General features: G+C 31.9%; 1 protein-coding gene across 4 annotated transcripts in view; it reads right to left on the bottom strand.

The window, feature by feature from the left end:
* LOC130443864 (adenylate cyclase type 2-like) overlaps positions 1-22,823 on the bottom strand; it is a 42,433-nt gene that overhangs the window by 12,389 nt on the left and 7,221 nt on the right. For 3 of the 4 annotated variants that reach the window (XM_056778740.1, XM_056778738.1, XM_056778741.1), the window contains exons 1-12: positions 21,741-21,779; positions 19,621-19,785; positions 19,419-19,559; positions 16,777-17,130; positions 16,430-16,579; positions 14,505-14,623; positions 10,477-10,621; positions 10,281-10,420; positions 8,059-8,208; positions 6,885-7,014; positions 1,196-1,605; positions 298-462 (exon numbers count right to left, since the gene is read on the bottom strand). In XM_056778740.1, coding sequence (XP_056634718.1) covers positions 298-462; positions 1,196-1,605; positions 6,885-7,014; positions 8,059-8,208; positions 10,281-10,420; positions 10,477-10,621; positions 14,505-14,623; positions 16,430-16,579; positions 16,777-17,130; positions 19,419-19,559; positions 19,621-19,773 — 2,057 coding nt within the window. In that variant the 5' untranslated portion in view covers positions 19,774-19,785; positions 21,741-21,779. Of the gene's footprint in view, positions 1-297; positions 463-1,195; positions 1,606-6,884; positions 7,015-8,058; positions 8,209-10,280; positions 10,421-10,476; positions 10,622-14,504; positions 14,624-16,429; positions 16,580-16,776; positions 17,131-19,418; positions 19,560-19,620; positions 19,786-21,740; positions 21,780-22,823 lie in introns of those variants that run through there. The other variant, XM_056778739.1, reaches the window with a different exon arrangement.

The raw sequence follows: 22,823 nt of genomic DNA, 5'->3' as shown, positions 1-22,823 counted from the left end.
GATTGAATAAATTTTGTGTGTATTTATTCTAAGATATAAGATGGTTTTAACCAAATTACGGTGATTTCAATATATATGATTCAATTCATAAGTCCTTCATGAAAACCCCAGTTTAGAATATTTTTTCTTATGTTTATTGCGATATTTTCTTATAGTTCTAAAAAGTGATAGAATTTCGTTGAATAAACCACTACCAAAATTTTTTATAGATACAATATTATTTTTAAAGCCAGTTCTTGTAGATGTTCTCAGATTATATCACTGTACCATTTGTTAAGTATAGATTAAGATACTCACTGTAATAATGTTATATTTTGAATTAAATAGACACAGAATATGAGGCAAGCAGCACCAAGTAAATAGTACTTGAAAAGAGCATCTGGGATTTTCAAATATTCCATTTCAACTTTTAAGTTGTTATAAAGTAACAGAATGTTGATTTCTTTCACTTTTACATACTGCCTGAAACAAGATAATCTAAATTATACAAGATAAAAAATACTGTTCAATAATTGAGGAGAGATGAGATAACATATGTGATGAGTTTCATATTTAATGAGTTAATGATCATAATTGATATGATTCCAGAATCCTTTCCTCTTCCTGCTTTGGTTTGCGTGAAAAAATATCAGCTCTTATTGTTACAGAAATAACTACTTATATGAATTTTGAATTATATGCTTATGTTTTATAGACGTGATAGGCACTGACTAACAAACCCATCATAAAACATGGTGCGAGTTGAGCAGAAGTATTCCAAGTCGAACACGTTCAAATATTTCCCAAGTTTCCCATTTTTTGTTTTCACTACATCATTGGAACTAGGAAAAAACTTTGAAAATATAAATTGATTTGAAATATAACGAGACCTTTCTTAATAAAGTTCACCCGACTATAAACGTTTTAGATTCTAATGGAATAAACCAAATAACGAAAATTCTAGATTTTTTATATGAGAAGAGATCATTTATAAGCAAAGCCCGCAATTCAAATCAGATCATTGGCAGAGAGTGTTTTTATTGAAGCTTCAGCTACTAACTCTTTTGTGAATTAATTCCAACGTTATTTGTATTAGAACTAACGGAATTAGTAAGCATTCTGTACCTCATAACAATACAACTCAATAAACATGTATGTATTTGAGTCTCTCGTCTGAAAATAGATCAAAACCGTCAATTATACTACATATACTTACTTATATTTAGAAAATGAAATTTTTTTGATAGCATCTTCCATTTCCTTATTGACTAATACAGTTCTCTCAGAATATCTTTTGATATTGTTATTCATAAACGCTGTTCTTCTTTTCCATGAACCAGTAGTCCTTCTACTTTCACTTGCTCTCAATTGATAATAATTATTACTATTGTTTCTACTCTTCCTATACAATCTATCGTCGCTATTTCGATGTCGGTTGTGATCTTCCACAAAAGATATAGTTTTTGCGTCGTTTTCTTCTTCAATTACAGATGGTTGCCTTTGAAGCATGGATAATAGAGGTAAGTTGTTCGGTATAGATCTTTGTTTTGTGAAACTAAACGGCCTCCCTATTGGACTACTGGGTGCGCTTTCTGTCGTTGGACTCGACAGCTGGTTATTTTCTATCTACGAAAGTTAGAGTTAATCCAAAGAACTTTAAAGGATCCGATAGAACTTCTGGGAAACATATATATATATATATATATATATATATATATATATATATATATACGAGGATAATTCCAGAAGTACCTGGCCTAACCTAGAGATGGCAGTATTTGCTTAAAAATACCACTGTATTAGAAGGTACACAATCTATACAGCAAATGTTTCAAGTTTGAAGACGAAACGTTGTTGAGTATTTGCTTGGCAGCTATCAATAGTGAACACTTCATATATAAGCTGAATTAGATTCTACTCTGGGTGAGATTGCTTCGTCGTTATCAACAGGAAAATACTGAGAATAAAGGTTCAAACGAAGCCGTAAGACCTGCGAAACCAGCATCGCAATGGTCGACTAAATGAGATGACGATTCCAGAAATGTTGAAGAAAATCCACGAAACGGTAAAGTGCGTGAGCTAGCAGATATAGTAGGCATTTCAAAAGTGCATTACATCACATATTATCATCGAGTGTTTGGCAAAGTTTCACAGAAATAATGCAAAATTTTTGCAAAACCATGGTTGAAGCGTAGGTCTATCACTTCACACTCGAAATAGAAGAATAATCAAAAAAATGGACTGAGAAGAGAGAAGAAGAAAGAAGGCAAAGTCCGTTCCATCTGAAGGTGCAGTCATAGCGTCGGTTTTTTGGAATTCGCGTGGGATAATTCTCATTGACTATCTTGAAAAAGAAAAAACTATCAATGGCGAATATTATGCAAACTTATTACAACGTTTGAGTGAAGAAATTTAGCTAAAACGGCCGCATTTGGATAAGAAGAAAGTGTTGTTTCATCAAGACCACGCACCAAATCACACATCTGTTTTGCAATAGACAAAATTAATTAATTGAAGTTGGAATTGCTACCACAGGCATCATATTCACCAAATTTGGCCCTCTCAGATTATTTTTTGTTTCTAGACTTGAAAAAACGATTTAGAGGTAAAAGATTTTCCAACAATGAAGAGGTGTTGTCGGCAGTTAATGGCTATTTTGAGGAGCGTGACTATTCTCGCTATAAAAAGGGTATCGAATCTATTCAACATGGCTGGGAAAAGTGTATAGAGCTAAATGGAGATTACGCTGAGAAATAAATATATTTTTTACCAAAATTTGTGTGTTAGTTTTTATTGGGCCAGCTACTTAAACATATACTAACATGTCACCTACATCCACAACTTCTTCACGGTACGGTACAAGAGACAATTTCAAAGATAAATGTTTGAAATTTTAAGTCTCCAAAGAGACTGTAGAAGTCTATTATCCTCCCAATTGAAAAAATGGGCCAAATAGTAATAGCTAACGTTTCAACATATTTTTTAAAGCCTATGCTTTTAAAACTTAATAATATGCTGAAATAAAATTCATGAGCCAATTTAAAGAGTTATATTGTTAACAAGCTTTTAACGGAACATTATATTTCGACACTCCATTACCTTCATAATATCCAGAGTTCGAACCCCATTGAAAAAATATGAGCACTATGGAAGAATGAAAAAACTGATAACTTGTGAAAAATATCATGTAAAAAAAAACAAATACTTATGGATAAGGTGGGGGAATTTCCATTATTCCCATTATTAATTAATAATGAATATTGGAAAACAAACCAGTCAGAATTGGATAATGGAAGATAATAAGATATTTTAGATTGCAAACCATATTAGTGATACCATTATATTAATAAAATCTTCATTCAATTATCTATTTCTCTTATTCCCCCATTTTACCTAACCAAAATATATCTTTCTACACTGCTCAACAGAAAGTCTACAAAATAATTTTATATCTCCGATAGTATGGGATTAAAAATTTGAATATATGAGAGAATATTGGCAGATTTACACAATGGTAAGCGAAGTTAATTTTTGTGTACGTTTTCGGTTCTTTTCATTACATACAATCTGAAAACTAAACACTGATGGTACGTTTTTTATTGCCTTAGTTTTGATACAAATATTTCAAAAGGTACTTGATGTTTCAATTTCAATTATAAAGAATGCTTCAATGACGTTTAGAGCCCGCTCACCAGTGTAATAAGACTCGCGTGCAATCGCTTTGTGACGAATGGTGCAGCCTCATACTAGAGGGCGACAACGCAACACAACTCAAGCTGTAGACTTGAGGCCTTGCGTAATACCAATGGTACAATAATTTCAAACTATCCTAAGAAGGTTACGTATTCATAGCTAACTAGACAGCATAGTTTATTATGATGGCAATGGACTGAGGAACACTGCAATTGAACCTCCAACGAATGGAGAAATTGGTTAAGAGTAACTGCGATAGACGAATCTTGATTTGAAGGAACGACGACCAGAAGTATAATGAACAATTCAATGAACCGATAACTACTTTTGTTGAAGGTTCTTTCAACGTTTGCTTTAATATCCGTATTGAATCAATACCCCAACGATCGCTCAGATATATAGAGACATGATTATTGAATTTATTATTTTGCTATTGGTGAACATGTCGTTTTAACTGAAGACAAAGCACGTCCTCACTGTACACGTGTATTGACAAAAATATTAGCTTCACGGTATTGGCAGAATAGCGTGGCCTACTGGGTTATCAGTTTTGATCTGCGTAGAACATATCAGAAACGCAATATATAGACAATTAAATATCTTATTGCACCCTATTATTACGCTTAATGGTTCAGCAGAAAATGATATATGAGGTCGGATATGTTTATCTCACATATTAATCATGTTAAAAAATTTAGAATAGCAAATTTTTATCCAGTTTACTCCGCCGAGGCGTTAGCAATGAAACAATGCTTAGTATGGTGTCTACAAAATCTAGTTCAAACTACTGCTATAATGACAGATTCAAAATCAGTTATACAAGTTATCGAAGCGTCTCCATCAAACATTTATAATCAGGAACTTATCTTCGAAATATAATAGATAAACAACAAGAACAATTATTCTTATATGGGTTAAAGGTGATAGCGGCATTATGGGTAACGAGATGTTAGATCACGAGGCAAAAGAAGCTTGTAAATTAGAAGAGTACTTAAACTTCTTCTGCCATGCTGATGTACGAGACATATTTTTGAGTAAGTACCGTTTTGCGATTCCGCCGCCGCAACCTCAAGGTCGGCGTTCGGCACTAACGCGTTGATTATCTAAATCTCTTGTCTACGCACTGACGCCATGACAGTCTGATTCTTCATTGTGTACGTTGTTAACTGAATGTTTAAGATGCTTCCGACAATCGTGAGTCCCGCCGATTGTGAAGTACGAGCTGTTATACGATTTCTTAGTACTAAAGGCGTAAAACCGATCGATATTCATCGTGAGATCTGTGAAGTTTACGGACAAAACATCATGAGTAATGGAATAGTAAGGAAATGTGTGAGAGCATTTGAAGATGGCCGCACAAATGCGCATGATGAAGAACGGATAGGGCATCCTTCGGTCGTTAATGAAAATTTGGTGCAGAAAGGAACGAAAAGGTGAGAGAAAACAGACGCTTTACAATTTCATCATTGTGCGACTACTTTCCTCAATATTCTCGTAGTGTTTTGTATCCCATTGTGACCGAAAACTTGAAATACCGGAAATTGTGTTCATGTTGGGTTCCAAAAATGTTGACGGATTTGCACGAAGCCCAACGTTTAGGCAGTGCATTGACTTTCCCTGAGCGGTACCACAATGAAGGTGAAGATTTTTTAGACCAAATTGTTACTGGTGACGAAACATGGGTGGCATACGTCACACTAGAATCGAAACAACAATCCATGGAATGGCGACATTCATCATCACCCAAAAAAGTGAAGTTTAAGCAAACAATTTCTGCCCGGAAAATCATGTGCACAGTTTTTTGGGACAGAAAAGGAGTATTGCTAGTGGAGTTTCGGCCTCGTAATGAGACAATTAATGCAGCGTCTTATTGGGAGACATTGAACAATCTGCGTCGTGCAATCCAGAACAAAAGACGTGGCAAGTTGAGTAAGGATATCGTTTTGCTGCATGCCAATGCCCGTCCACATATGGCTAATCAGACCAAAGATCTCATCAAATCTTTTCAATGGGAAAGTCTAAATCATCCTCCCTACAGTCCTGATCTGGCGCCCAGCGACTACAATTTGTTCCTGCACTTTCATCATCTTCAAGACGATAACGAAGTCAAAACAGTTGTGATACAGTGGTTAACAAGTCAGGCGACAGAATTTTATAAGGAGGGTATTCAAAAACTGGTGCCACGTTATGACAAGTGCCTCAATATTCACGGAAATTATGTAGAAAAGTAGATTAAGGTACAGGCTTTCATGAGAAAATAAAATTATTGCGATATCTTTGCACTTCTTTTCTCAATTCCAAAACGGTACTTACTTAAAAAATATGCCTCGTAATTAGCAAACATAAGAAATCCATTAGAATCAGATGGAGAGAAGCTTACAATAACATAAGCAAAACATCAGAAAATCTTTATTTTCAGCTTCACCCAAATCTAACAAATAGCATTGCACATATTTCAATTATAGTAAAAAATACACAGCAATAATAACGCGACTAAAGTTAAATCATTGTTTTTTTCCGGTGCACCTTCAGAAATTGGGTATTTTAAAGACACCATTCTGCAGCTGCGACAACGTATCGATATGTGATTCCAATAATATTTTTCCGGAGTGCAAGAAAAATGAAGAGGCTATATCTAATCCATACATTTCTTTGATTCATCGTAACTTTCCTCTTTCAATAAATATTAGCTCTCTACTGGCATGCTCAGTTGAAGCTATTTTAGATACTATAATACACTAAATCAAGGAAAAAAGAATAGTTATTTAAATCGTGCACATCTATTAGTTAAAAAAAAATGTCTGTGGCCAATAGCCCAGTCTGAGGATATCCCTTCTCCTTCTCTCACACACGCACAGAGTTAGAAGAATCATTCTTACTAGGGATGAGCCGATGAGATATCAAATTTTTGTTAGAAAAATCACTTATTGTAATTTTTATTTTACTACCACGAGAAAATGGTATTGAAAGAAGAAGGTTTAAAACATACTTATAATCCCTGGCGATCGTTGAACAATGTATTCAATAATAATTTGTTCTATACTAAGTTCCATTCAACACTGCCAACGCAATAAACGCTGATAAACACTCTTTTTTTAATTGAAACATACCAAAATAACATGAAATTTATCATTTTTGGAAGATTTATAGAATAAAATATTATTTGGGACTCCTGGTTATATATGTATGTAAGAATACAGTTGTCTACTCACAAATGGTCTGATTAAAAAAGTTTGAAGCCCACTATTCTTGAATTGTGGTACAGTTTCACCTTTATTCGTTGGTTCAATCAAATAATTTTTCTTCAAGAGATCCTTAGTTTTATTTGTTATATGAACCATCCTATAAACAAAATAAATAATAAATCAATATTCATTATTATAAAGATAGCTTTTGAAAAAGTATCGAGAGCCAAAATATGGGCAAGTTTGGAAAGGAGAGAAATTAGAGAGAAATTACAATTGAAAATTTGTACCTAACCTATAAACGAAATTCAACCATGTAATATTTTAAAATATAATATCAGAGGTTCTTCTAACTACAGAAGTAACGGCAGGTGGTGGTTTGTACCAATCGTTTTCTTATCTTATCGATGATATAATATCTGCTCAACCAACTCAAAGAATGTATGCATTGGATATAAGACCTAACCTAACCTGAAAGTAGTGAAAATATCTGAGGGAGCATATGCTGATGATATGATCCTTATTAAAGAAAACGCTCAACCCTATTATCAGATTCTTCCTCTCTTATTCTCCTACTTTCAATATTTCCATAAATATCCTCTATTAGTAAATTTCCTCTACCTCAACATTTCCCATGTATATTCCAAAGTCTTCTTGTCTAGTATCGTCACATCGTGGTATGTTTTCTGATAACGAAACAATAAAATCCCTCCCACTTTCCACTTGAATTTCACAGACGGTTTTATGAATCTAACGGCTCAGAGGAATATTCTATCTTAGCAAGTAAAATGTTTGCGTTATATTTTCATTGTTCGCCCACCAACCTTATGATACCTTTCTATTTTTTTAGTTTGCCTTTTTATTCAACAATGTCACACTCTGTGGATTATGTTTGTTATTTTTGCCCTTGATAATTGTTTAAAAGACCACCATACAAAGTCTTTTTTTATTTACTTCTACTGCCGTCCACTTCTAGTTTTCCTCATTCTATTTCCTACTAGTTAGTACATGTACACAGTATATAACCTGTATGTATTACGTAAAGATAAAAGTAGATAAACAAAAGCGGTCATTTTCTTATACAAATAACTTTTCTCGAGTCTCTCGTTACACGTGTCAAATATAATGTGTCTTGTGAATAGAGAATTTCAGAATTCCTGTCATTACCGATATTTTTGTGAAATGTTAACTCAGTTTTTACCCTGCCTGTCCTTCGCTTTCCATTTTGTTTGCAATATCGACGTCCTTTGACCAAATATCAAATTGATATTTCACCGAACCTATAATTCCACTTATTATTCTTCCACTGTGGACTCCAATCCTCATGTTGATATTAAGATTTCTTTTTTTCCTGAAATAAGAATTGATGTTTGAGATATAAATTCAATATTTTTTTTGTCAATAAAGATATTTTTAGAGAACGCGCTTACGTTGGAAATGTTGAAACTTTATGAAAGGATCAATTTATTTTTTAGTATTTTCTGAGTCCTGAACATCAGATTGCTAACCAACAATGTATAAGATAAATAAAATAATTTTTTAATGAGTTTGGGAAAGTAGAAAGTAGGTCAACAAAATATTTTAAGTTGGATCTATTGATTTGAAAAATAATATTGAAATTGCATTATCTACACATAAAAATACGGAAAAGCCGAATGAATGATAGAAATATTAATGAAAATATTTTGTTGATGATTGATATACAATATACAGAGCTATAATAAAGTAATGCACAAAATTTGTAAAACGTTGGGGAAACAACTGTGATAATTAGAAGTGGATTTTGAATTTATGAATAGAAAAACCAAAAAATTGAGAGAATTATAACTCAAAGTAACCTAATAAGAACATCTGTTTCTATCAATTTCTTCAATTGTTCTAGTAGTCTCGCTATCGCGTCTTACCAATTATTTTATTAAATATGGCTCTTATAAATGATAGAAAATTGATAGGTTACAACGAAGTCATGAGAAAACAAGTGTTTTATTTAACGCAACACATCTTAAACGACATCCAATTAACCATGGCTGAAATGGACGACCAGGAATAATCAACGATGTAAAGTTGGGTATTTTACCGTCAAGACAATCGTCACGCAACTTCAATAGAAATTTCCTTACTTCTAAATTTTTGTCAGTCTTTGGTAGTCAAATTTTTGAAGAAAGAATACCTGCACCCATACAAAGTTCAACTTGTTCACGATTTAGACAGGCGTTTAGATATTTTGAAATTAAAATTCAAATTGTCTTAATAGTATGAATATTCACTCGACGCAACGTATTGTTTAAATGATACAGTAAAATATTCGTTACTGGGCTCGTGAATATCCCCACAAAGGACCTTCAATATTGTTCGGGTAGGAATCGTTGGGAGAAGATTTATTGATCCTTATCAATTTCTCGGAAATTAAACAGCTGAACTTTATTTGGAACATCCTATGTATGGCAATGCTTCCATACCTAAATGCTGAATTTCCGTATCCAAATAATAGTAAAAACTTTGATCCCAGTATTTGTTTTTAGCAATATGGTGCACCACCACATTTTGGTCTTAATGTCACTAGGTCACATTATCTGACCACCTTTAAATTTTTTCTGTGAGGACATTTAAAAATTCGGCTCTACCCACCTTTAAATTTTTTCTGTGAGGACATTTAAAAATTCGGCTCTACCCACCTTTAAATTTTTTCTGTGAGGACATTTAAAAATTTGGTTCTACGTTAATCAACTAAACAATTTTAATCGCTTAATGGAAGGATAACGTGTCGTATAACTCTGCAGATGATCAATAACACTGTAAAAAAGGTCTATCCTCGTCTTGGCTCATGTCATAAGCTCTATTAAATAACGAAAACAAACCTAGCTTTCTATTTATAAAACATCAATGATGGTACAGTTTTGACATTTTTAAGTTTTATTTTTTTATATGTCAAAAGATGCGGAATGAAAAAGAGAGAGAAAGATTGAGAGAGAGAAATGTTTTATTGACAAAAAATTGCTTACAATTTGTAGCCAGCATCTTGTAAAAAAGTAAGAAACAAAAAAAAATAAAAAATGTATGTTTTGTGCATTACATTATAATATTCTTTATTCCCAAGCTGTTGCGGTTAAAAACGACCTGTGTGGCCTTTTTGAAAACATTTTTTTCTTGAACAATATTGTTATTTGAATTCGACAAGCTTACTTGGCGCACGCATATTAATAAAATTCAAATAAATAACAAAAAATAAACAACTAATATTGAGATGTATTTCTATCTATACACTTATCAAATGGATCAAATACACAAAAAATACAGAAAATCCCAATGAAAAACGGAAATACCAATTTAATTATTTCCACTTAAGTCATATAACTAATCTATCTAATAAGGAAATATTTTAAATATTTGAGACTGCATAACGTAACTGGCTGGTAACATTACCTTACAGCCGCTATGATGTCTATCATAGCAAGTCCCAGATCTACACAAGCTTCTGCCGAATTTGGAGCGGCATCTGGTGGAAGTCCCGCTACACAATAATAACAATCTCCCAAAAATTTTATACGTGTTACTTTCAACTTCTGAAAAACAGTTGTAGCGAAACACACAATTGAAATATTTGAACGGTGATACTTACGGTTGAGTACTCATCAAATACGCCAAAAAGATCGTTTAAAGTTTCCAATAAATGCGTTATTTTCAATTTACCGGTCATTTCCGTATAATTTACTATATCGGCAAATAAAATTGATACGTTCTCATGTTCATCTAATAAAGAATTACTACAACAAATTATGACAATACATTTCTGTGTTATACTCAGTTTCAATAAAGCACACTTGTACTTAATATAGCAATGCAACAACAATAATATATACATAAGACAATAACAAAAAAGTTGACTGAAACCAAATTGTTATACGTGGAGACCTAAATATTATGACTCATCCCGTTAGATACTACGCATCGTGTAGTTGACTATCTAAGAAACAATGCTTCTTCAAAAATATTAATGTTTTGGAGAGGTAGAAAACTGATCTAAATTTATTAGCACTTGCTTAGACGTCACTCATAATTATTTTCAGTCAGTCAATCCCAAATTAAACTTGAATTAAAGAGAACTTTTAAACATTTTGTGAACACTTTTTGCTATAATGACCAAAATATTTTAAAAAAATTAACATCAACTGAATTTTCAGGTAAGTTGAAGTTTATATATGAATGTCAGCAGCTTTATGTACTAAATTAATTTTGTACATTTATAAGTGTTTCTTATATAATTATTATCAACTTAACAAATTGACACTGTTTACAACTACCACTACATACACTCACAATTATACTGCCTGTAAACTCATCTCTGAAGATGATTACCTAGTTATCAGAACACGCAAGTTACATGGAGAAAATTCCAGAAGATCATTTAAATAAATGCAATAGGATTAAATATCATAAACACTTTGTCAGCAATTATTTTATTATAAATACGAATGTTTGTAAACAACTTTTTAATGAATAGATGTATCGTTCTTGATTATATAGTTCATTCATTAAATTATAGTTAATTCGCTTGTGAATTTAATTGTAATTTTGAGTTAAATAAAGTTTTTAAAAACATATTTTCAGCCATCGAAAAATATAATTGCCCCAGTCATTCGGATTAGTGCGGTCGCGAATTTCACGCATAGTGCGAAAAAGTTCCGACTACGTACTTCAGTACAGCAGCACTAGATCGAAGAACGATGAACTTCAGTACTTCAGATAGCTGTAAGTGCCAAGTTTCCTTTTTTTATCTATCCTTATCAAACTCTTAGTAAGGAAGAGATAATTTATTAATTTTGATTCAATTAAGTATATGAACGATTTAGATAATTTACTTAATAAATTTTGTGATCTAAATTTGAAAGAGAATTCTCATTGCGAAAAAATGACAACAACAAACCCAAAAATTCCTAAATTGGGAATTATTCAAATTAAAATTAGAAAATATAAAATCTTACGATGGGATTAAAATACATTAAATAAATTTATTAACAGATATGAAAGATTAATAGACACGTATTCGATCTATAATGATCAAGACATGTATTGGAATGCATTCAAGAGAAACTAAAGTTTTTAAAAACATATTTTCGACTATCGAAAATATAATTCGAGAAATATTCTGTTCAATATGATTATGATCAATGGCTCCAAAAATTCCGGCTTAGTTCACAAATTGACAGTTGAAGAATAAAGATATGAATGAGTTATGGGATGGAATTGCTATGTTATGTGAAAGATCATACAGAAATCTCGGGACTGTATTATTAGTTTTTCCTATATTTCTATGTGCAAAAATAATGCGCAATCATATTATGATGCTTTTATAATTCATATAGAATGAATTAACTGAAAGTGTTGAATCGTCTGAAGCAATATATACTGTTACACACATCACTATTTGATCTAAAACATCACCAGTTGAAAATCAAACTTTGATTCTCTATATATTCTCTCTACGACAAATATTTGAACTATATAAAAATACAGAGACCAATTATTATTAATGAAACATCCAAAACAGTTTTGGCTATTGAACTAGTCGATGGAATTGTTCACCACACTAACAAAAAAAGCTATAAATATGTATATAATTCATTCAATAACAAAAATTCAAGAAAAGCAACTTTCTTGAAAACATTTACAGGGCGTACTGAACTCATTATACCAGATTATACCATTAAAACCAACAAATGTTGGAATTGGTGGATATAGATATGTGATGCGAAGAATTCAGATCCATGGGAAAAACATATTTACACCAGAATGATACAGATTCCCCTGGACGAAAAATTGTAGGATCATATTATATTTGTTATTAAGGTGTATATAATAGAAGAGAAAACGCAAAATTCGTGTTATGAAACAATTTGCAATGAAGATTTAACAGACATTACATAATGTGTTAAAATTGATCAAAAATTCAATGATTACTTATTTCGCAATTTGTGAGTTTATTGAATTCATATATACATGTAATCGCGTATTAATCAATGGATATTTAATTTTAATTTTTGAGCTTATTCATTTTTTGCATATAATAAAATATCAAATTGTATTAATTGATGTTAATAGTTTCAAATAATGTAGATGCGAAAGATTTGATAACTTGTTGAAAAATATAAATGATATGTTAGTAACAGTTTTATTGGGTAAATTTTAATCACCATTTGCCTCACTTGGGCAATCTTAAAAATCTTGAAGACTAGTTAGTCGATATACTATCAACCCCACTTAAAATGCACGAAGTATTATCATTCTGAGAAATTTTATCTTATATTAGTTGACACTGATGGCTTCTCGAAGGATTGATTATCATTAAAATTGTTAGAATTGATTTATTTTGGAGATATCTAAGAAGTGCGGACGTTGGTAACATTTTTAGCTTTCACGCACAAACAATTGTGAATTTTTAGTTGACTGCAGAATGTTAATCAAGAATTGGTTAATTTCTAATTTCAAATTTGTACTAGTTTGTGTAGGAAAAGAGATGTAACCTTTTCTGTGAAAGAAAAAGTAGAACATATTAAACCACTTATTACAAAGCACAGTCATAAAAAGTAACTCGTTCATTTTTTATCATTTTTATTTATTAATCTGAATTTTCTCATTTTTATGAGTAACTATTATGCAATAAATTATGATTTGAGGTAAAAAATAGAACGAATGATTGATATAGGCTCTGAATTTTGGAACAGACTTATTAAAATCACGGAAGAGTACAAATATATGTGTCAGCAATATATGAACGATACAAATATATCTACGGGGATGGTCCCAGAAGGATCTGGTCCAACAAAAAAAACCCACTTTAAGCTCCATACACTTTTTCTAGAGATGTTCAATAAGTTCAATTCCCTTCTTTGACGAACGAGCCATTTTTTTCAAGTCCACGAACAAAAAATGAACCGAGTGGCTAAATCTGGTGAATAGGGTGCATGATATAGCAATTCAAACTTTAATTCATTAATTTCTGCCATTGCAATAACCAATGTGTGAGCTGGTGAATTATCTTATTGAAGCAACACTTTCTTCTTAGCCAAATACGGCTGTTTTGGCTTGATCTCTTCGATCAATCGTTGCAATAGATTCGTATAATACTCGCTCGATGTAAACATCTCACGACGCTGTTTCATTGTGAACGAACGCGGCACCCATCTTGTGCACAGCTTTCTCATGTCCAAAATTTCAGTTAATATGCGATTAACCGCACTTGAAATGTCTACTAAGTTTGCTAGCTCGCGCACCTCCAGTTGACGAACATCCAGTACCGCGTTTTTTTTTCTGGAGTAGTCACCTCATTTGGTCGACCACTGCGATGCTGGTCTTCGCAGGTCGTGGGGCCTCGTTTAAACTCTACTACCCAATATTTTACGGTTGATAACGAAGAAGCAGTCTCATCCAGAGTGGAATCTAATTCAGCTTTTACTATTGATGGCTGCCATACAAATACTAAACAACGTAGTGTCTTCAAACTAGAAACATATGGTGTATATATTGTGTACTTTCTAATACCGTGGTATTCTCAAGTAAATACCGCCATCTCTAGATCAGGCTAGGTACTTCTGGGACCATTCTCCTATTCCATTCATTCGATGAATGGGTAAAAATTATTCTACTCACTTGAATGGATTATTTGTAATATATTTTCCAGACTCAATGTAAGCTTTCGTTGCTTCTATATATATTTCCTTCACTTTATTTATAACGTAATCCGGAATAATACTTTGCATTAGTTGATCCTGAAATTGATAGATAATTTAGTGAACAACTATTCAAATAAACTTATAACAGAAATTACAACAGATAAAGTTGAGTTTGAGAAATGTTTTACAACTTTCGGAAATACATGTTGTGTTTGGTTGCTGGCAATACCTTGTTATAGTCGGAATTTCTTCATTAAAATAAATATTATGTACTGTTCAATAAATCTAATTATTCTCATCAAATTGAATAAGATCTTGTTCTACACAACGCTTTTTTATGTACAATTTTATAAATATCGGATGATGAGACTCCTGTCATACTTTCACAATGAATTTTACCTGTGACAACGTGTCTATATAATAAGAGATGAGACTATTTAATAGCGAGACTACCGTACCGCCGGATCTTGCCCATATCAAGAAAATTTATTTCACTTTATTGGATAATGCATACTTTCAGCAAAGGTGAAGTATTATTGCTGTTTTTGGAATTTAACGGTATATATACACAGACAGTTATCTTTATGGAAATTGGCCTTCCTTGTTCATCTCACGACACATATTAACCTCTTTAACGTGAGCTTGTGAGACGAAACACCTCTTATTTGTGACTTATATTGGTATGTCATAGTTTTTGGAGAAAGCTCTTGTTTTCAAAAAGCCCCTTGATCACTCTGGAACATGTAAGAGCTTTTCTGTACAAAGCACAGCTATATTTCCCCAAAATTACGTTTTAGGGAATATGTCTAAGCTACGATAAGAGTTTAACCCATTTAGCTGATTACTTATTTGAAGCAGAGTTCCAAGATTGCTTCAAAAAAGGTGACTTTTGATACATGATTTAAAAACCCACAAAAACATGTTTAAAGTATGTTCTCTGTTTTTGGGTCCACGTATGTGTGAGAACAGATTTTTTCGAAAATGAAATACGTTAAATGCAAGTACAAATCTTTATTATTGATCTTAAAGCTAAGAACATCAAAATTTAACCACAATAGGATTGAAATTATAAGTACCGAACACATGTCTACTCTTCAATTAAAGGTAACATTTCTCTCAGCTAGTATACGATAGTTAGAATACGTATAAGGGTATGTTCACCTTAATAAATGTAATGTAAGGTTTTTCACTAGTATTTGCATACTGTACTTGAATTCTTACGAAATATTGTTGACTGACCAGGGAAAGCTGGACCATGGATGCGGCCACAGAGAAGAAAATTGATGCGTTCAAAATGCTACGGATGTCTTGAATGGACACAAGACAAACATAGAGGTCCTACAGCAAATGGGTAAACATGAAGAACTTCTCACGACAATCAAAGAGAGAAAGTTGCAGTACCTAGGACATATAATGAGAGGTGAGCGATATGAGATTCTCCCACTAATAATAGAAGGGAAGATCTAAGGAAAACGGTCGGTCTGCCATAGACAAAATCCATGGCTGAAAGACTTGCGCAGATGTCTACAGAAATTTGCAGAGCTGCGGATCTCGTGCGACAATAACCATTTGGATCACCAACCTCCATATGGAGACGGTGTCGTAAGAACACCAGGGCTACATCAGTTCACAATCTGGCCTTTGGCCCAAAAAGACTGGAACGAATAAAATATAAGATGCCTGCGGTAGATCGTAACCTACTTTTAATACAACGCGAGTTATCTCATTTTTTTTAATTTATGAAAGGTAAGCAGCAAAACATTAAAAAAGTCTTAGTGATGATTTCTCTGATATAAAAACAGTTCTTATATTATAAAGTAGATTGGATTGACTAACTCAATTCTATTTTGAATTAATGAAACCCATTCCAATGATTGAGAAAGTGATTGATTATTTCCTTACCACTTGTGCTTTTTCGTGTTTCAATTGATGCGTCGACATAATACAATCCCTTCGGTCCAAAAAACTTCGCCTTATTACAATTTCATTCATAAATCTGTAGTAAATTCCCTGGCAGTTCATAAACGCCGTAAATATGGCGTCAGATATTATCTACAATAAAAATAAAAAATATTGCAGCCGTTTTATTAGGGTTATTAAAATTAATTTAATTGATTCTGATAAAAACAAAATGCAGTAGTTAAATATATGATATAGAAATATGCCAAGGTTCTCAAAAGTAAGGACAATATTATGACAAACATTTTCAGATTTTTCAATTTAGCAATATTAACCGAATCTTAACTTACCTTTCTCCATATCATATCATCATTCGAGTAAGTAACAAAATATAAAGTAGATAAATGAAATATCGATATTCCAGCACCCATCAATGAGGCAATAGACAACTTCTCAATTCCCAAAAATAGATAACAAGTTACTATCAGATGAGGTGTATAGGCAGGTCTATATTTCCCGTGAGGGCTGTGGTAGATCGGAACGAAAAAATTCACAAAAAATACTAAACTAAATGCCATAAAGGCTACATAATGTAACTTGTTCCATTTGGAAGCTATTCGATCTACCGTGAACAAACAGGATATCGATAATATTATTATTATCAAATATAGTATCACGTCTGGTAGTACCTCTGATAAATCCGTCTAAAATAATTACAAATCAAATTAATAATCATTTTATATCATCATTTCAATATTGATAGTCTAGTAAATTTGAAAAACATTGTAAAATAAGTCTATTAATAGATAAGGATTGAGATTTCTGCTTCGCATGAAAACAGTATTTTGATTAAAAGGGAAGTTTCGATGCTTCTAGTTAATGGTTCTAAAGGAGGTTATGAAATACTGTTTGATTTATATTATAATATTATATTTCCAGAAATTTAAAAAGTCTTACAACAATATTGATACCATTATATCGGACATATATGCCGCATTATTAATCCCTTCTCGATTTTTGAATGTCCTGGTTCCAAACGAAAAAAATCTTTCCTCACATATGAAAGACTAAAGGCGAATTTATATATACTTACCAGCTGATCCGGCAAACGTTGTTCAACCATATCAATTACATATATGAAATATTTTTCTAGTTCAATAAAAATAACTAACTTCTATAAGTGTGTAGGGATGTACTTATAATCGAAAGTGTTGTATATGTATAGTTATTTAGATTAATAAAATATTCTTTATTAAAGGAGCGAATATATTTCAAATTAAAACTCTTCATAGCTGTCTAGACATATAGAGGTTGATCGTAGAAGGATGAAAAATTGAGAGTTATATGAAAAATAGATGTTCGATTCTCAGATCTACCCGATTTGCACACAAATCGGTCAAGCCGTTTCGGATTAGTTCAATCACAAACACAGCGACACGAGAATTTTATATACTAGAAGATTATTCTTTCAATCATTAATTTTGTTTATATTTGAATAACATTTATCTCTGTTATATTGTTTTAACAACAAACGTCATTCACATTTGAATGATTAGAGGAAAATTGATATCTTGTTAAATTGTTTTAATGTCAAAAAAGTTTTTGTGAGTCAATTTATCTTTAATAATAAATTCTCTTGATTATTGAATGTAAATCGTACTAATGAAACTATTTTTATAATTAAGTGCTTAAAGTAATTCCGTGATTCTGTGAATCTCAGTCTTCTGTACTTCTTCAATCGTTTGTTTGGATCCCAGACACTTACCTATCTATGAAACACCATTCTAGCATATTACATATTCATCAGAAACCAAAATTTTTAAAAATTACGTCACACAGTTTCCAAGATACTTAAATCTCTCTATACTCAACAATCAATAACTGTACTTAATCATTCTCTGATATAGTTGATTCATTAGCTATTGTTTTTCTATTATTTTGTATAACGCATATAAAATATGAAAGAATAGATAATACTAGTTTATAAATAATACCTAATAACAGAAAGAATAAATAATTTTTTAGTAATTTGAGTACCTCACTACTCTAGAATAAAATTTACATTATATCTCATGAATATGCAGTAATAAAAACTACTGATAATGTGTTTGACAACTCTGAAGCTAAATACACTTCTGTAGTATCGATACAGGGATGTGGTACATTTCTACTTGCGTCACCTCGTTCCAAGCAATTCTAGAATCGTGTATCAACGGTACAAGGGTCTGCGCAGATTTGTGAAAATTGATCTATCTAGTCTACATTATATCTCACATATGTTAGATGGGGATTATATCTAGTGACCATGGTAAACCTTTAACTGCAACTTCTTGAGAAAACCCTAAAGTGCAACGCGCAATATGTAGAAATGAGCAGCAGATTGAAAACATAAATAAAGCAGTTTTTTGGGCCCCCCATAATCTACTCGAGCGGCACCATACATAACCGTTTTTTTATCACTTGTTCACTGGAGACAAAATATGGGTCCTACATGATAATTCAAAATGCAAACGGCAGTGAATCTCACCAAATTATTTGAGTAAAGAAGATAATATTTTCATAATTTTCATTTCATAGCAGCTGTAATTGAAATTACCCTATTTTCATAATACTTTTTTGATTTCTCTAAATATATAAGATTTTAACATTATAAAGGGCCCATATTTTCTAATATAACAAATACTGACTATGCTTAGGCTCATTAGCTCTAGTGTTTTTATTCACAAATGAATATCATCTAACATCTGAAGTCGTTAAGGTTGGAAAGAAACCTTATCTAACTGACCTAGTACATCAGAGAATGATCTTCACCAAAAAATTTCTCTGTACTATGCTGAATTTAAAATAAAGCTTTTTCTTTCCTTTCTTATCTTTGATTTTATAATTATATATCTTAGTTCAGTTGTAATATGCTGATAAAAGGCTCTTTATAGTTTCAGTAATGCAATCATTAATTTAGTTGTTTATCAAATTCGACATAGAATGTACTTACATAGTTCCTATAGACTACAAAACTCACATGTGTAATACACAAAAAACACTGAAGTATAAGAAATAATGATAAATATCCATGGTTCACTTTCTTCGTATAAGATTTGAAAAGATCCTGTAGTTCATATGATTCAAACTGATTCTGAAAAAAAAGGAAAACTGCACATTTTACATAACTAAGCTAGAAATAATCTACAAAATACCCTCAAATGAGATAATCTCCACTTTCTTTCATCGTGTGTCAAAGGACTTTTTTTCAAGATTTGACCCTCGAAATCGTCTTCGCTCAGAAGTGATATATCTTTTAAACTTATCCTGGATAGTATGACGTTATCGATGCTATCAGTTTCTTCCATATTCAACAGATCCTGAAATCAACGGACAACCGATAAAAATGCGAAGAAAAGTCTTAAAATACGCAGAAGATTCCATGGCGTTATCAAAGTGGAAGGTTTCTTCAATATTAATATTAATTTTTTTCAAAAGATTGTAAGTAACCCTCTTAAAATTTTAGAGATGTTCCAATTGAAGTGGAAGTCTTCAGCTGCTCATTAATTACAATTTGGATGTGTTTGAAATATTTCATCTGTGTACTCTAGAACCAAATTCTCAAATAATCAAGCGTGCTTCCTTTGATCAGATCACTAGACTGCTTATGTTTCATTCGCATACACATATATTATTTTAGATAAAGCTGAAATGAGTTATATGGACATAAAATAACTCTAGTATTTATATTTTGTGCTTACAAAAGTCTCTGGACAATCTGTATTCAACATTATTACTTGTGGAATCAAATTTTTGCACATTTTTATGCATGAAAAATGCTTTCTGACATGCAAGTGTTCGTGCCAAACAGGCAGTACATGTTGCATGTCAAGTGAATAATATCAGTTTACGTGGATCTTCCTCATTTCTGGTAACTATTTGTAAATAAAGATTTTAATTTTTCTTTATTCACATGTATCTCGAATGTTAGGAATTTTCATGATTGAGATTGAAGATGTATGTCCTCATTTCATAACACTATTATAATGTTGTTATTTTCTGTTAATCTGATTCTTTTTGAAGTGAAATAATCAACTAAAATAAAATTTCCCCATAAATTTGAAAATTCGATATACGACTGTGAAATTTTCAAAGTATGGAAAAAAATGACTCGAAAGGCAAATACTAATTTGTTCCATTAGATGGAGACACTGATTTTATCTGCAGGGCCACCGTTTTCAAGTGATTTTATTCTTTAGTTGTTGTTTGTGGTGGAAATAAATCATTGCTCTCAAATATATCAATAATTCTGTAGTGATTTACTCAACATTGACAAAAGAATGAGTTTTCAATGATAAAGTTACTTTGCGGTGAAAAATATTTTTGTTCCAATATTGACTCAGGAGTTACCAATTTTCTCAAGCCACCTAAAAAATGTACGCCTAATAGACGTTTGTCTGTCTCTATTATAGCCCTATTAATTGAATACAAAAAGTAATCGGAGGAAACCAGATCAACCGAATAAGATAGATGAAGGAATAAGTCGTAGCGTAGCTCAACGCAAATTCAGACAAAACTTGTGAGAAAACTAGAATGGTATTAACCAGTTATAGCTTACCCTTTTCAAAATAATCAAGCGAAATTACACTTTTGGAATCCCAAAATACTGTACTCATGAACTTAAAGCTGAATAAACGCTTTCTTTGTAGCACGTTCCTTGGATATCCATTATTTCGACTTGATTTCTGCTCCTTTGATATTACATTTCACAACAATCGATTGAATGTTGCTTTTTATCAGCACTAAGCAATCGTGCTATCTAAGTTTTAGATTTATTTGTCATATGTAACCTTACATTCAAAATATTGCTTCCACTTAAATTTAGAATATTTACTCGCTAAGTACTTTATCACGGAGCTCATTAAACCATTTCTGGACTAGTACCGTGATTGACGGACCTAGACGTTCTGCATTATCCATCCGTATATGGCCACTCTTAAAAGCAAAACAATTTCAGTATAATATTTACGGAACTTCTCCTCCGTATCTTTCCAGGTGAAAAATAATATTTAAATCATTTTTCTCCACATCTACCCAACAACGAAAACAGTTTTCTTCGTATTAATATTAATATGAAAAGTTACAATTACGTCAAGTTGTCTACAGATGTTTGAATTAAAAAAGTTTTTATTAGTGCGCAAAAACATAACAATTTTTAAACGGATTCAGAAAAATGCGGTAAGTCTTACAAGGATACAAGCAAAAGAAAACTTACTATGTGTAGGAATTAAATTTATTTAAATCCGATTTCTCAACTAATACAACTTATTCTTACGTTTTGGTTTCGTCGATCGAGTATTTCACCTTCAGATAGGTTTTCTATTCAATAACATTCAATAACATTCACACCTTTAAATTTTTATCGTTTTGTTATCATTACACACATATATAAAATTATCGTATCAATTGATTAAAGGGAAGTCCCATCATTAATATCGATTTCGCAAATAAACTCACAAAAGGTATTATTGGAGTAAATAGTTTCAAAATGATTACTGTATGGTAGTCATCATAAACCATACCCCAGTAGACTCTTTTCAATTTACATTCCGATTGGAAAAAAAATATAGACAGTTCAATTCGTCTACTCACCACCTTTATGCAATTTAATTTGCTCAGTTGTTTTTAAAAGTCAGGTTAGAATTAGAATTGTAATAAGAAATTGTTAGAAACAAAACACCTCTATGCCGACTAGTTTATGAAAGTTTTTGTTGTGATTCTGTGTTATCCATCATCAGGGACTGAAATTATGGTTGAAATATGATGAGAAAATAACATTGTACACTTTGGCAAATACAGGAATGAATGTGAAATAGCCACTCTCGGCAATGCGCGTTACTAGATAATGGTAGTAGAGATTAGTGCGGTCCCTCAAGCAGTTATACTTGACTACTATTAACAGTTCTATTGTGTCTGTTAGATAGTAGATACCAACTTTCATTGTTTTTACTGGATACCGAGAAAAATATTTATTGGTGCAAAATAAAGATATTATTATTCTCACAGTGATATAAAATGGAATTCAAATCACAAGCGAAAAGAAAAGTTTTGACTGGACAGAGTCGAGAAATTTTGACAAATATAATTTATTTTATGCGCCGGGAAGAATCAGGTGTCAGTGGGCAAACGACTTCAAATATTGAAAAGGAGATGAGGTAAATAGAAAATGGGGAATATTCATAAGTTTCTACTCCAAACAAGAAAAGAAAAATATCAAAAACCAACGTCTCCTGAATAATTGAAGAATATTACTTAATATATATTTTAATCTGGGGTACGGAATTTAGACTATTTACCGCACTAATTCAGTAAGCGCATATCACCCTGTTTGTCATTCGAATACTTTCTCATTTTAACT

Source organism: Diorhabda sublineata, chromosome 5 (assembly GCF_026230105.1).
Source record: "Diorhabda sublineata isolate icDioSubl1.1 chromosome 5, icDioSubl1.1, whole genome shotgun sequence".
Classification (NCBI taxonomy): domain Eukaryota; kingdom Metazoa; phylum Arthropoda; class Insecta; order Coleoptera; family Chrysomelidae; genus Diorhabda; species Diorhabda sublineata.
This window is presented reverse-complemented; position numbering and strand designations above follow the sequence as displayed.